General features: G+C 33.5%; 2 protein-coding genes across 3 annotated transcripts in view; both read right to left on the reverse strand.

The window, feature by feature from the left end:
* Positions 1 to 1,587: 1,587 nt before the first annotated feature.
* LOC132733650 (trafficking protein particle complex subunit 13-like) overlaps positions 1,588 to 13,975 on the reverse strand; it is a 141,650-nt gene continuing 129,262 nt past the window's right edge. For both annotated transcript variants that reach the window (XM_060720310.1, XM_060720309.1), the window contains exons 8-11: positions 11,426 to 11,627; positions 10,219 to 10,319; positions 9,552 to 9,705; positions 1,588 to 3,600 (exon numbers count right to left, since the gene is read on the reverse strand). In XM_060720310.1, coding sequence (XP_060576293.1) covers positions 3,502 to 3,600; positions 9,552 to 9,705; positions 10,219 to 10,319; positions 11,426 to 11,627 — 556 coding nt within the window. In that variant the 3' untranslated portion in view covers positions 1,588 to 3,501. The remainder of the gene's footprint in view (positions 3,601 to 9,551; positions 9,706 to 10,218; positions 10,320 to 11,425; positions 11,628 to 13,975) is intronic.
* Positions 5,340 to 8,831, reverse strand: LOC132733649 (uncharacterized). The gene is made up of 2 exons (XM_060720308.1): positions 7,256 to 8,831; positions 5,340 to 5,468 (listed from the first exon to the last, which is right to left on the reverse strand). The coding sequence occupies exon 1, from the start codon at positions 8,701 to 8,703 to the stop codon at positions 7,264 to 7,266; it is 1,440 nt and encodes a 479-aa protein (XP_060576291.1). The 5' UTR covers positions 8,704 to 8,831; the 3' UTR covers positions 5,340 to 5,468; positions 7,256 to 7,263.

Below are 13,975 nucleotides of genomic sequence, written 5' to 3' on the forward strand. Positions count from 1 at the left end.
ATCGATCGAATTTATTTACAATACTTGTACATGTTGTAAACATCAGAAAATAAAGTTACAAATAAACTAAAGAGCTCTATAATTAGATAAACGTCTCGATTTTCCAATCAAACATGCAGTATTAAAAAGCTTATATATTTATATACACGACTGCTGTTTATTTAATAAGAAATTTTATGTTTATGTATTATATTTGAAAAACAACCGTTTATATACGGCCATATTGTATAGCCTTTCAAAATATTTATAACTAATATGATACTCTCGAAAATGCCATGAATATGTGTTAACTTATGTTTTTATAACTCATATGCCGTAATGCAAAAATATATGTATATATATGTATATACCTGCCATGCCGCTTTTAATAAGTCAGAAATCGGCATTGGTTATACGGTATAACACGTGATCACGTGTAACATGTAAATGTCTGACACATGTGATATTTTGGCTGGATTCATCACATTTGTGGAATTCCCTGCACATCGCTATATTTCCTTTCGGTGGTGCATCAAGGTCAAATATTATGACTCTTAGTTTCCGCCGTTTCCTCTACGGTCCGGGTTGTCAAATGCATGAACCCTAATATGAACTTGGAAATACAAATATGATAAAGGGCATTATATATATTATATGTTCTTACTTTCCTGCGCTTTTCAACTGGAATGGTGCATTCACACTCAAATATACTTGATACTTAGTAATAACCCGAAATAAATTGTTGAACGTGGCTTATTCTATGATAATTATGGCTGAAGTAATTTTCAATGGAAGGAAAATGAAAGCGGACCTCGGACATATATGTGTACGAGAGTATAAATAATAATTAATATCGTTTTTAACATCAAATAAACACGTTTCTCAGATGTCAAAGTAAGAAAATGGCTGCACTCAATTAAAAAGTGCCTTACGTCAAGTTAAATTCTTAAAATATACAAAAATGGTATCGGGTCCACCGCACTTCGTTGCAATCGAATCCACCGCCGTCTGCGACGAAAACATTTTTTGTCATTTATTTTATAAACAGGCAATAATAATTTCCAAATTTTTCAAATTATGATTAATTTGTGAAAGTATCATTGATCGGATGTGATGCCGATGTATGATCGGGTCGTTTATGCACACATTTGTATGTGTTTTAACCAACATTAGGCAAAAGTGGCGTCCCCTCATCAAACTGTACAGAAGTGTTTGCATAAACGGCAATGAATTGCACCGTGTCCGTGTAATAGATTGAAAGAGTACATATGTGGGCTCCAGTCTCACTGAGTGTTTCCAGTTAAACATTAAAACATAAAACAAAATTCTGTCATATACTTACCGACAACAGCAAACGGCCATATTTTATCCACCGCTTCTGCGACGAATACTCCACCGTCGCTGCGGTAGATCCACCGCTTCTGCGAAAGCTATGGCCAGTGTGGTAACATATCAGATTGAACACAATAATGGTAAAATCTGTCAAGTTATTTTGATTTTTATATCCACGGACAATTTTCACTAGGATTGGCATAATTAATGTCATTTTAAGCTGATTACAGAAATGTTTCAGTATCATATAAGTTTACATAAAATAACAACTCTGTATCTTTCAGATATATTTAATTATTATTCCTTACATCTATAAATAAAAAGTTCACATAAAGTTATGCTAATACTACATCGATTAACAAAAGCTGTAAGTAGGACAGCATGCTGGACTGTTCTCCAAAATTAATACATGAAGTAAAAAATGTCAAGATAATGATTGTATGAATTAACAAAGACATTTAACATTTGAGCCGTGTCATGACAAAACAAACATAGTGCATTTGCGACCAGCATGCTTACAAACCCTATTACAAGTAGAGAAACTGATAGCGAACAGCATGGATCCTGATCAGACTGCGCGGATGCCCAGGCTGGTCAGGATCCATGCTGGTCTCAAACCCACTATGTTGGTTTTGTCATGACATGGCTCATTTTATTTAAGATATATGACATAGTTATGAGTCTTGGATAGTGACCCAACAAGTTATCAAAGGTCCATTTAACAGATGTGTCACATTTATAGCCCTTGGTAGGTGACCTTCAATTATAACTCTGAAGCTGTTTTGGAATCACATGGACATACCTAACAAGGTTTTTATTTGGGTTTTACATTGCAACAACACAGTAGAGGTCACAGCAAATTCTCAAATTTTCTGAAGAAGACCTCAGGTGCCCCACCTTGCATTATTTGAAACATCAGCAGGCTCCTATGGCAACTTCCCAGCTTTAATGTTGTAGGAAGACATCAATAGCCACTATGTGCATTAAAGGAACTCCACTGAGGTCCTATAGCCTAAAATAATACATTTTGAAATCTTTCTTAAATCAACTGGTACAATAAAACTTGAAACCAATCAATAGATGATATATAAATATACATGGTATGAAATTGATAATCGATTTTTATGCCATTTTTTGGCCGATTTTTATTTTTTGGGCCAATTTGCACAATAAAATTGATTATTTCTGGGAAACGGAGTAAGGAAATGATCTGAAATTTTGTACATGAGTTATTGGTCTAGACATACATCTAGTTATATAAAAATCTTGAAAAAATATTTTTGGTCCCTTCACATCAAAAAACCTCAGTGGAGTCCCTTTAAATCAGCAACAGAAGGCACCGGAGAACAACCAACATTCTTTGTGCTACTTGAATAGCTTCCACACAAAACCTGGCAGGATTATAACACATAAATGTGAGAAGCATCATTCTGTTTCAGTCATATACGTAATAATTTTCAAAATTGAATTGTGCACTTTCGTGAAATTAGGTTTCATTGAACATAAACATGTACTAAATACTTAACATGAGAAACTGTATTTGTTATATTCTAGAATCAAAGCAGACAACATTTATGAAACACTTGTCTCCCTCATTACTAGAACAAGATATCAAATAAAACTCACAAATATCCTCAAGATATTGCACAATCCCTTTTACTACTTTAATTATTCATTCATTTACTCTTTCATTCATTCATTCATTTAACATGAACTTAAACAAACATAAATGAACTTACTTTAGACATAAAACTGATATATGACAATGTGATATACCCATACATACTTTTTCAATCACATACTAAATGATTAATAATAAAGTAAAATTATCTATTATTTTCTGGATTTTCTTTGAAAATGTTGCATAACGTTTCTACAATTTTGCTCTTTGATTCACAAACTATAAACACAATACATGTTATTAAAAATGGAATGTTTTGACTCGTATCAGACATACATGTACACATTATTTCACAATCAGTTGAATTCACTTGTTTTCAGCCACATAATTGGTCTATATAATATCATGTGTTATCATAAAATTGTTGTGTTTTCAGAGAATGTATCTATTTTTTCAGAGAATGTATCTATTTTTTCAGAGAATGTATCCATTTTTTCACAGAATTTATCCATTTTTCACAGAAAATGTTGCTCTCGGAATGTCTTTTCTACTATTATAATGCCAGCATATTATGATTCTGGGTCATTATAAACAAACACTTGGGCTATTTCATCATGCTCGTAGGTCCTCTTCAAGAAGTTATCGGTCAGTCTCAGGCCCGATATTGTCTGAAACAAAGATAGACAGCTCGTTGTATCTCATTATTTGCGACAATTTACTACTGTTTATATGTTTTCGATTAATGCCTGAAAACTTTCAAACAACTATGGTACAGGTAATTCATCCAAGCATATAGAATTCTTTAAATATATTTTTTTTATAATATATTTAATAAATTCTCTTTCAACATCTTTATTTAGAGGCTAACTTCCTACAGACCTTTGTATTTGTTAAACTGTGCATATGATTTTGAACTGTGCATTTTTTTGTAACAAAGCACTTCTTTTGAATATACATACAATGGCCCCTCCTCCTAACGGTGAGTTAAGGATGAGGGGCATTATTGGAGTAAAGCCGGAGGCTGAGCATGTACACACTAGCATGTTATCTTGACCTTTGAAATAGCCATCGCTGGTTTAAAAATAGAATAAAACTGTCACCGAGTCACATGACATACCCCTGATAAATGTAACCGCAGTAGAACCCGCAACTCATATTTTAAAACCTGTTGTTTGTTGTTGGAAAAAATCTCACACAATGGGAGGGAAACAGGGAAGGGTGTGTACATGCTCAGCCTCCGGCTTTACTCCAATAATGCCCCTCATCCTTCACTCACCGTTAGGAGGAGGGGCCATTATTTTACGTAAAGCCTTTGGCTTTCACATGTACACACTAGCATCTTTAAAAACCAACAACAAACAAAATCATATGATATACAAAAATATCAAACGGAAAATAACATGAACTTTCAAATTGAAACAAATAACTTTATTCATTACTCACAGTTACTGTAAACAAGATAATACAATATCCACCATGATAAAGGAAAATAACACCTTTAATTAAACACAGCATCTGAAAAAGATTTTTCATTTAATGAAACTCTATTATAGAATTTATAAAAGTTTTTGTCCGACTTCCAATCCGCTGTACGTAAAATAGTTCTTAAAGAACACCCTTTACTGAAAGCTGCTGAAACTGATGCACCTCTAAAACTATGTGCTTTAAATATTGAAGTATTTATTCCAGACAGTTCTAAAACCGTTCTTAACCACCTTGCTATTGTAGTTGTAGTCACAGAGTTATGAGTAACATATGAAATAAAAACTTGTTGAGATTTCCTGATCTCTTTAGTTACTGAAATATAATGCAACAAAGTGTGCATGACACATAACGCCTCATTACTATAATGCTCCAGACATAGGGAAAAAGACTGTCCTTTTTTAGAAGTCTTTAACAATTTTGGAAAAAGAAAAACAATACGCAAACTTTCTATAAACATGTGCTTTAACGATAAAGCCACCATAGTCTGTGCTCTAGGAGCTGCTGCTAGTGCCACAAGTGCTACCACTTTAAAGGTTAAAAGCTTTAAAGGCAATTTTTCTAATGGCATTAAAGAAGACAAATACTTTAAAACAATTGTCACATCCCAAGTAAAATGATATTTTGGTTTAGGTGGTGTTTTCATAAATATTCCTTTCATAAATCTTGTAATTAAAAAACACTGGTTACACCATTTGTTTCCGAAAAATGGTAAAGTTTGAAGCAACATTGCTTTGTGTAGGTTAATAACTGAATAAGACTTTTTCTGTTTATACAAAAAACCCAAGTAATTTAACACTTCAGTTTCAGACGTACAAATGGGATTTTTACTCCTGAAAGTACACCAAGTATGCCATTTTTCCCATGCAAATCCATATTGCTTACCAGTACCTGCTGACCATGAGCTGATAACTGTGTTAATAACTGTCTTTGAAGCTCCTGTGTGACAGAGCGCTCTCCTGATACACAAACTGCGAAGATCTTCATCTTCTTGCTGAGAGGATGATGCTCCCCATTGTGAGGCAAAGTTAGTAAGTCCCTGTGTCTGGGCAGCCTAACAGGAAGAGAAGTAATTCTTTCTAATAAAACAGGAAACCATGCCTGAGCTCTCCAAAAAGGAACAATTAAAATAGCTCTTTCTACACTATCCTGAACAATTTTGTTCAAAACTTTTGAAATAAGACTGAATGGTGGAAAAATATATGGCTTAAATGGTTTCCACGACAATGAAAATGCATCTACATGAAAAGCCCCCGGTTCAGGGAACCATGATATAAACCTTGATAATTTCTTGTTTAATCTTGAAGAAAATAAATCAATATCTGGCATAAAGAAATGCGTGCATACACGCTGAAATATATCATCTTTTAACATCCACTCTGTCGAGTCGGAAAAATTTCTAGAATAAAAATCTGCCATAACATTACATTTTCCTGGAATATGAACTGCCGAAATAAAAATGTTTCTACAAATACACCAGTCCCAAATTTCTTTGGCCAACTGGTCCATATCAACGGAAGTCATTCCTCCCATATCATTTATATATTTTATAGCTGATGTATTATCAGACTGAACTTGTATATGTATATTCAAACAATTACTATAAAGAGATTGTAAACCATAAAAAATTGATAAAAGTTCAAGATAATTAATATTATTCTGAGCTTCTTGAATTTTCCATCTACCACCAGCGTGTCTTTCGGAATTAACTTCAAATGAACCCCAGCCAAGATTACTCGCATCGGAGCTAAAACATTTTTCAACAGCAGGTGGTCTTATTAATTTACCATTTTTACTTTTAACATTATTTTTCCACCATGTTATTTCTAATCTACATTTCTCTGACAAATAAACCTTATTGTCAAAACAATTATCGTAACCCAAACCTTCAAGTTTATTTCTTTCCATATTTCTATAATATAAAGGTGCCTCTAAAATAGCATAGAAAGCATTAATAATTAAACCAATAAACGAAGCTAGGGTTCTAACAATTACAACCTTAGATTCAAGCAAATCCTGAGCATTTTTCTTTATCTTTTCCACTTTTTCATCAGTCAGAAAAACTTTAAATTGTACTGAATCGATGATAAAACCAAAAAATTTGATTGTTTTAGTAGGAATCAATACTGATTTTTCCCTGTTAATAGTGAAACCAAGAGATATCAAAGTTTCTAACATGTATATAGTATTTGCTTGACAAATTTCTCTATTCAAATGCATATTCAAGGAGTCATCAATATAATATGAACATCTAAATCCCCTTTGTCTAAACATAGCATAAACTGGCCTAAGAATCTTTGTAAAAACATAAGGCGCAGACTTAATTCCAAAAGGTAATGCTATAAACTTGTACAAAATTCCATTCCAGGAAAACTTTAAGTACTTTTGAAAATTTTCATGTATAGGAATACTAAAATAAGCATCTGTCATATCAACGCTAGTCATGTAATCATCACGCTGAATAAGATCTAAAACTACCTTAAAGGTTTCTTGCTTAAAGTGATTATAATGAATGAACTCATTTAAATATTTCAAGTTAATGACTGGTCTAAATTTCCCATTAGGTTTTGGTACAATGAAAATTGTGGAAATAAACTGATTTGGTTCAGCAGTTGAAGGGATAATAGCTCCCTTATGTAATAATTGTAAAACCTCGTCATTTACAATCTGCCATTGTTCTTCGCAAAAAGGAATTTCTATAGGAATTTTATCCTGAAATGGTTGCTCATCAAAATGAATACAATAGCCACTTATTGTTTCAAGAACCCAAGCTTCATTTGTGATTTCTTTCCATTTTTCTAAACAAAATTTAGTTTTACCTACAGATTTTATATCACTTACCTGTTTAATTAGGCTTGATCGTTTGGGGAGCGTGAAGCTGTAGCAGTGGCAGTCTTCCTGCCTCTACCCCTATAATACGGCTGCCTTCCGGCATAATTCTTCTGATATGATGACTGGCCATACATGGATTGACCATAAGAAGGATACGGCTGAGACCTGACGTTTTGGTATACAGAATGCTGATTAAAGAAGCCTCTACGAGGCGCTCTTCCATAGCCATAACCTCTTCCCCTAGGAAGAAATCTCTGCTCTTTTCCTATATAGCTTAAAGCATCACAGTTCTTAATTTCCTTTGCCAAGTCATCACCAAACAGTTTGTCTGTAATCGGCGTGTTAACATTACACAAATTAAAATACTTCTTTTTTAAATTAGGTCTAATCATATACCTTCTACGAAGGGAAATATTTAACTGAACCTGTCCTAATATTGTTAAAGCCTCAGACAGCATAGTTTTAGCCTCAACATTAGAGTTAATACTGGGTTTAAGAATTTCAGATAACCTTATAATAGGTACAATACTAGACGCTACAAGTGTCTGTATATCTTGGAAAGATCTATCCTGCCCCTGTGTCTTTTTATCCAGGATTTTCCATATCTCCTTATTCACAGAAGGGGAACCAATATTAACACAGTTCTCTGGAATTTTGTATTTCTGAACAACAGTCTCAATATCACACTGTTCCACACAGGCAGTGTTAATCAAATTTGCCAATGAACTATTAACTGGTTTACTCTTTTCAGGGGCTTTCAGCTTCGGAAGATCCCAATCTTTCTCTTCTAATTCAGACTCTTTATCAGAATCATCAAATAATGCATCAATCATTCTGCTTGACAAATTTTTATTACACGGTTTCTTCTTAAAATGTTCATTTTCTGAAACTTCGACGTGAATATTTGGCAAATTTTCTAAAGCACCTAACGGTGACTGATAATACATAGCTTCCTCTGAATCATACTCTGGCACCACGTGCTCTTGGGGATAGTCAATTCCTAAGGCCTGCCTCAACGAGGACAGGTCAGACGAAGACAACTTTGATACATCAAAATTCATACCTGAACTTTTCTTCTTCGTTGTTTTTCCTTTCTTCTTACTTTTAGACTTAGTGTCTTTATCCTTCTGTTTCTTCGAAACTTTGACACGTGGTATAGTAAATCTAGAAGATTCTGCGTTATTTACGGTATCTTCCGGAATAACAATAGTACTATTATTTTCTTGAACACACTGTTCATTATCACTACGCAAATTAGCGTCACTAAATCCAGAAAACTCATCCGAGTCTTCTCCACCGGACAAAAAGTCCGCCATGTTGTCTGCTTCACCAGAAGCTCGGCTCATATCTACGATATGTCTACAAATACCGGTTACCACACCGTAAGGTGGTAAAAATACACAAACACAACAACAAAAGAATAGAAATAAAATCCAAATAATATCCCGAAAACACATTAAAATCTTGAAAACCAGCGAAACATTAGACTATAAAAAACGGCATGACTGCCTTCATTGCGTCGCCAAAATAACTATGAGTTGCGGGTTCTACTGCGGTTACATTTATCAGGGGTATGTCATGTGACTCGGTGACAGTTTTATTCTATTTTTAAACCAGCGATGGCTATTTCAAAGGTCAAGATAACATGCTAGTGTGTACATGTGAAAGCCAAAGGCTTTACGTAAAATAATGTCATGTATTTCCAAACATATTAAAGTGACATTATGTTTATGTTTTTATTGTCAAGTTGGGCTGATATGACTATTAAACTTCAAAAGATTGACTGTAACAATGGTGATTGACCAACAATTGATATTGGAAAATGTTAAAAATAAAATGTGTACAATGTAAATCTGCCTAAAATATAAAAAGACTGTTTTTATAAATTGAACGATACAGGTAATTATAAAACTTTTCTTTGGCCAGGCAAGTTATTTATGGTTCATGCAAAGTAAATTTTTAAATTGAAACAAATTATGACGAAATGTAAACTTATTTTTACTTTCACCTGGTCACTCACTTCATATATTTGGATGGGCATAATGTAACTTTAAAAGAAATTAGTAAATGGCTGAAAGACATAATAATTGTAATTTGATGAACTACACCATAAAATCAAGTTTAAAAACCACCCCGTATAACCTGTTATGTAGTTACCGGTAATCGTGGTGAGAAGGTTCAGAAACAAATGTTTAAAACCACCCTGTTTTACCCATAATTTAGTTACCTGTAATCCAGGAACAGTGGTGATAATGTTCAGAGACAAATGTTTAAAACCACCCTGTTTAACTTGTAATGTAATTACCTGTAATCCAGGGACAGTGGTAATAAGGTTTAGAGATAAATCCATGTGTTCATTCTGTGGCAGGGTGCCAAGTTTCTGGCCAGAGAGGCCGCACCACATGAGACCCGAGTTCAAGTCATTCTGTAACACCATTGTTAGTTCCATATCTCTTTCACTGAAATTTGTGATTTAAGTTTTAAACAATTGTATATCTATCAGTGAGAAACATATCAAACTATTGGAAAAGTACAATTTTGTTAGGTTTTTATATGCTTATTATCGTATCTAGAATGGTCCATAAACTATTGAAATGTACAAAGATTATGTAAGACAAGACATATTGCTATAGGCAATGGATTCTCCCAAAACCTAGATGTTTGTCAATGTATTTCAATGCTAAATAATCAAGAATATATAAATCATGAAGGTACTATAATTTTCAATTTTGCAGTATTTATCTCCATATTTCTACTCTTCCACTGCATAATGATTTCTAACACAGGGTTATTTTTACATATTTGACATGTTTTTTTGTAATTTACATGGATTATAAGTGCTGTTTTCAATGTGTAGATTACTTTATTTGCTCACTTTACAATACTTTGCTTTTAAACACATTTTCAAAATTTTCATTCAAATAGCATGCATGAACCTGGAGACGTCTTGCTTTAATAAGAACATAAATTACCAGCAGTTAGTTATTCTAAGAGTTACATCAAATGTTTTCTCCAATGGTACACTATCAGGCATCTTCTCTACTGTCACTCTGATATCCCCATACCCCGGGGCCTGAAATAAGTTATAAAAGTTAATATGATATTCCAATACCCCGGGGACTGAAATAAGTTACAATAGTTAACATGATATATTAACATGATATACATGATATGTACATGTACTGCAGTACCATGCACTATCTGAACTAACATTATTCTAATATTTCTGATACCCAACAACAAAGTATCAAATAATTGCATAATTTAAAAAGTTCAGCTTAACAAAAAATGATGAAAAACCTTGGAATTACACAAAAACTAGATTTTCCATGTTAACACATGCCCTTACACCGACATTTGGTTAAAAATCATTGTTTTTTGACATTTTTTATTTTTTTAATTAACCTTTTACCCCATGAGCATATTGCGAAAAATGGCCGTTTTCATTGAAAAGCCTCCTGTAACAAGTTCAAACTGCTATGAAACTATGAAAAATGCTTCAATACTAATGAAACTTGGCTCAAATGTTGACTACACCATAGCCTCTGTAACAGCATGCTCAATGGTAAATTTCCTGTTACCATGGCAACGGGGGTACGTCTCAAAATTGCCAAAAATCCCTATTTTGCATTGTTTTTTTCCATCAAAACTGATTTCAAAGTGCTGCAACTTCTCAATGAATTGAGATAGAGTAAAAGGCTTTTCAGCGTCGGTTACTAGTTATCCTAAGATCGACCCGAGGCCATTTTTAACCTGTCACATGTCCAAAATTTTCTTGGCGATGCCCCCTTCAAACCCCTCCAAACAGAAGGGGGAACATCCCCCTTCTGGCAACCCCCTGATGATATATTTGGATGTGGGACAGCGCCGAAAAAGTGGTCACTTTTTTTAACAACATTTATCAAACAGAAAACAGTGTTGGGGGCCTAAAAAGGGCCTTTTTTCACTGTTTGAGGCCTCAAAAAGGGGGGGGAAGCTGTCGAAACACGCTTATATATAAGGGAAAAGGTTAAATAGTAACTATTATTTCTATATACATGTAGTCAAACATTTGGCTTTCTATTTTTTAAAACCAGAAGACCTTTAACTTATTCAAATCCATTTTGCACTCAACAAATTTACCAATTAGATAACAAATAAAATGTAGTTGAATATCCAAGGGAAGTAAGTCCTACTTACCACTCTAAGAAGCTGACTAGTTTGTAATCTCCCTTTCTCTCCCAGGTTGGTTTTCCACACGATGTCTAATTTACCAATGTTGGTCACCCCTTTAAGCACCTTATTCTCTTGGTACATCTCTGGTTTGGGTGCTAGACAGTACAAATACTGCCGTGTGTCCATAGGGTTTAAGTAGTCAACTTTTCCAAATACATTGCCTGGTCTATAAAAACAGCAAAATTACAAAGATTATTCAGACAGTCAATGAATTTAAGATTTTGAATTTACTTGCTCGAAATTCTATTTTTGAATTTATTCTATTATGTATTTAACTAAATTTTCTTAAAATTTACACAGACACAAACTAATTCACACTGGCCATGGGCCACCAGGCCAGTGCTAAATTCGATGACTGTCAGAGATGGAACAAACTGTTTTTTACATCTAACAAAATGATAATTGTGGCTCTAAACAAACAATGTATACTGGAGAGCTTATTTTCTAATTTTCAGTCATGGACTTGACCTGTTCTGGTCTAAAACATTTTCAGTTAAATTAAATGAAAATCATAAGAGGCAGATTTCATGTGTGATAAATAGTAGCACAGACTCGCACTATAATCACTGGTACTGCTTGCTTGCACTAATTGCTTGTACTGATTACTTGTCCTATTGTTTTCATTGATTGCTTGCTTGCACTAATTATCAGCACAGATTGCTTGTGTTTTGATTGCTTTTGAACTGACTGCTTGTGCATTAATATCTTACACTAACTGCTTGCACAGACACTTTTAATGATTTTCTAGCACTAACTACTTAGACTTAACTACTTGCACTAACTGCTTGCACTGACACCTTGACTAGTTTACTAGCACTGATTACTTACACTAACTACTTGCACTAACACCTTGACTAGTTTACTAGCACTGATTACTTACACTAACTACTTACACTAACTGCTTGCACTGACACCTTGATTAGTTTACTAGCACTGATTACTTACAGTAACTACCAGTGATTTACCTACTTATATAACAGACTCCGAAAAAAGGCCTCTTCCCAATTGAAATTTTCTTTAAAATCATGCAGTTTTCCCAAAAATCTGAACTTAAACCAGCTTTTTCATTTCCCAAAACAACAATTTAAGCGATCATTTTTCCCAAAATCAAGAGGCTTAGGCCTCTTCCCAATTAATTGAGAAAAATCACTGACTACTTACAGTAACTACTTACACTATCTGCTTGCACTGACACCGTGACTAGTTTACTAGCACAGATCACTTACTCTTACTACTTGCACTAACTACTTGCACTAATATCTTGAATGGTTTATTAGCACTGATTACTTGCACTTATGCCATGAACTTTTTACTTGCACTGATTGCTTGCACTGTATTGTAAGGAAATTGCACATTAATGATAGAAATCTAATTTGTAAACTGTACACAACATCCTGTTAGCGAAATCCATAAATCAAATTGCATGTCTTCGCAATGCATGTTGTTGTTGCTATATGGTGACATCATACACACATCCGTTAACATTTTCTCACTAATTACAAACTATGATTAGAAATGTTAACAACAGTGAATCCAGTGCAACATTTCAAGGTTTATTATGAGGGCAGTATTTAATTTACAGGCTGTTGTTTGTTTATGTTAGACAAATTGATTTTAGGTGCAAACTGGTCATATTCAGATAAATAATTTTACAGAAAATATAAAAAATAAACAACGCCAAATTAATTACAGACTTTGAGCAGGTAAGGTCAAACTTATAATAATATCAAAAGACTTCAATAATGATTTGGTTTAATTGTTTGGTTCTGTGGCTTACCAACACAATTTAGGTCATATATTTGCCGAAACAGGAAAGATGATTTTGGCAAACCACGGGTGTTACAAACTTTAAAGCAACACAAGGGTTCAAAAACACCTCACCTGTTGCAGTTAAGAAATGCATAGACTCCAGTTATTTTAAATACAGGATTTAATCTAAATTTTGATCCCTTTAAAGACACAATTATGCCTCAGAAACAATTTATTTTTTCCTGTTTTTAAAGAAAGTAAACATAAATTTTATAAAGTTTATAATGGTATTGGAGCAAGTTAAAGGTGTTTATCATCTGAAGAAAGTAGCGCTGATTATGAAACTATTTGTCATTAAAGTAGCAACATGTAAACAAAGTAGAGTATTTTGACTGCCATACAAAATACTAAATCTAAATGTATATAACTTTACTAGTGATTGCTAAAAAGCAACAGAAGCAAAACATGGTTCAGTTTAATGGCCAATGAGGATTGGTTTTGAAAACTTAAGCACAGGGCAACAAAAATTAAAAGCTTTTGAAAACTTTAAATAAATGTTACTTTTTCTTGGCCTTCAAAAAACTAAATTCTTTCATAGTTTATTTTTTGCCTTGAAATAGTATAGTATCAGAACTATTATATTTTCCAATACTTCTGATACCCAACAATAATATTTTTATATAAACAACAAACTGACAACCAAGCAAACAATGTAGTAAATTGTTAGAAAACCTTTATTTTCTCTGAAATCTCAATGGACAATTT

The sequence above is a fragment of the Ruditapes philippinarum genome, unplaced genomic scaffold (assembly GCF_026571515.1).
Source record: "Ruditapes philippinarum isolate M1 unplaced genomic scaffold, ASM2657151v2 ctg2183_1_1_1_1, whole genome shotgun sequence".
Taxonomy (NCBI): domain Eukaryota; kingdom Metazoa; phylum Mollusca; class Bivalvia; order Venerida; family Veneridae; genus Ruditapes; species Ruditapes philippinarum.

Coding starts and splice junctions, on each gene's coding strand:
- LOC132733649 (XM_060720308.1), bottom strand. CDS start 8,703: ATGTGTTTTCGGGATATTATTTGGATTTTATTTCTATTCTTTTGTTGT.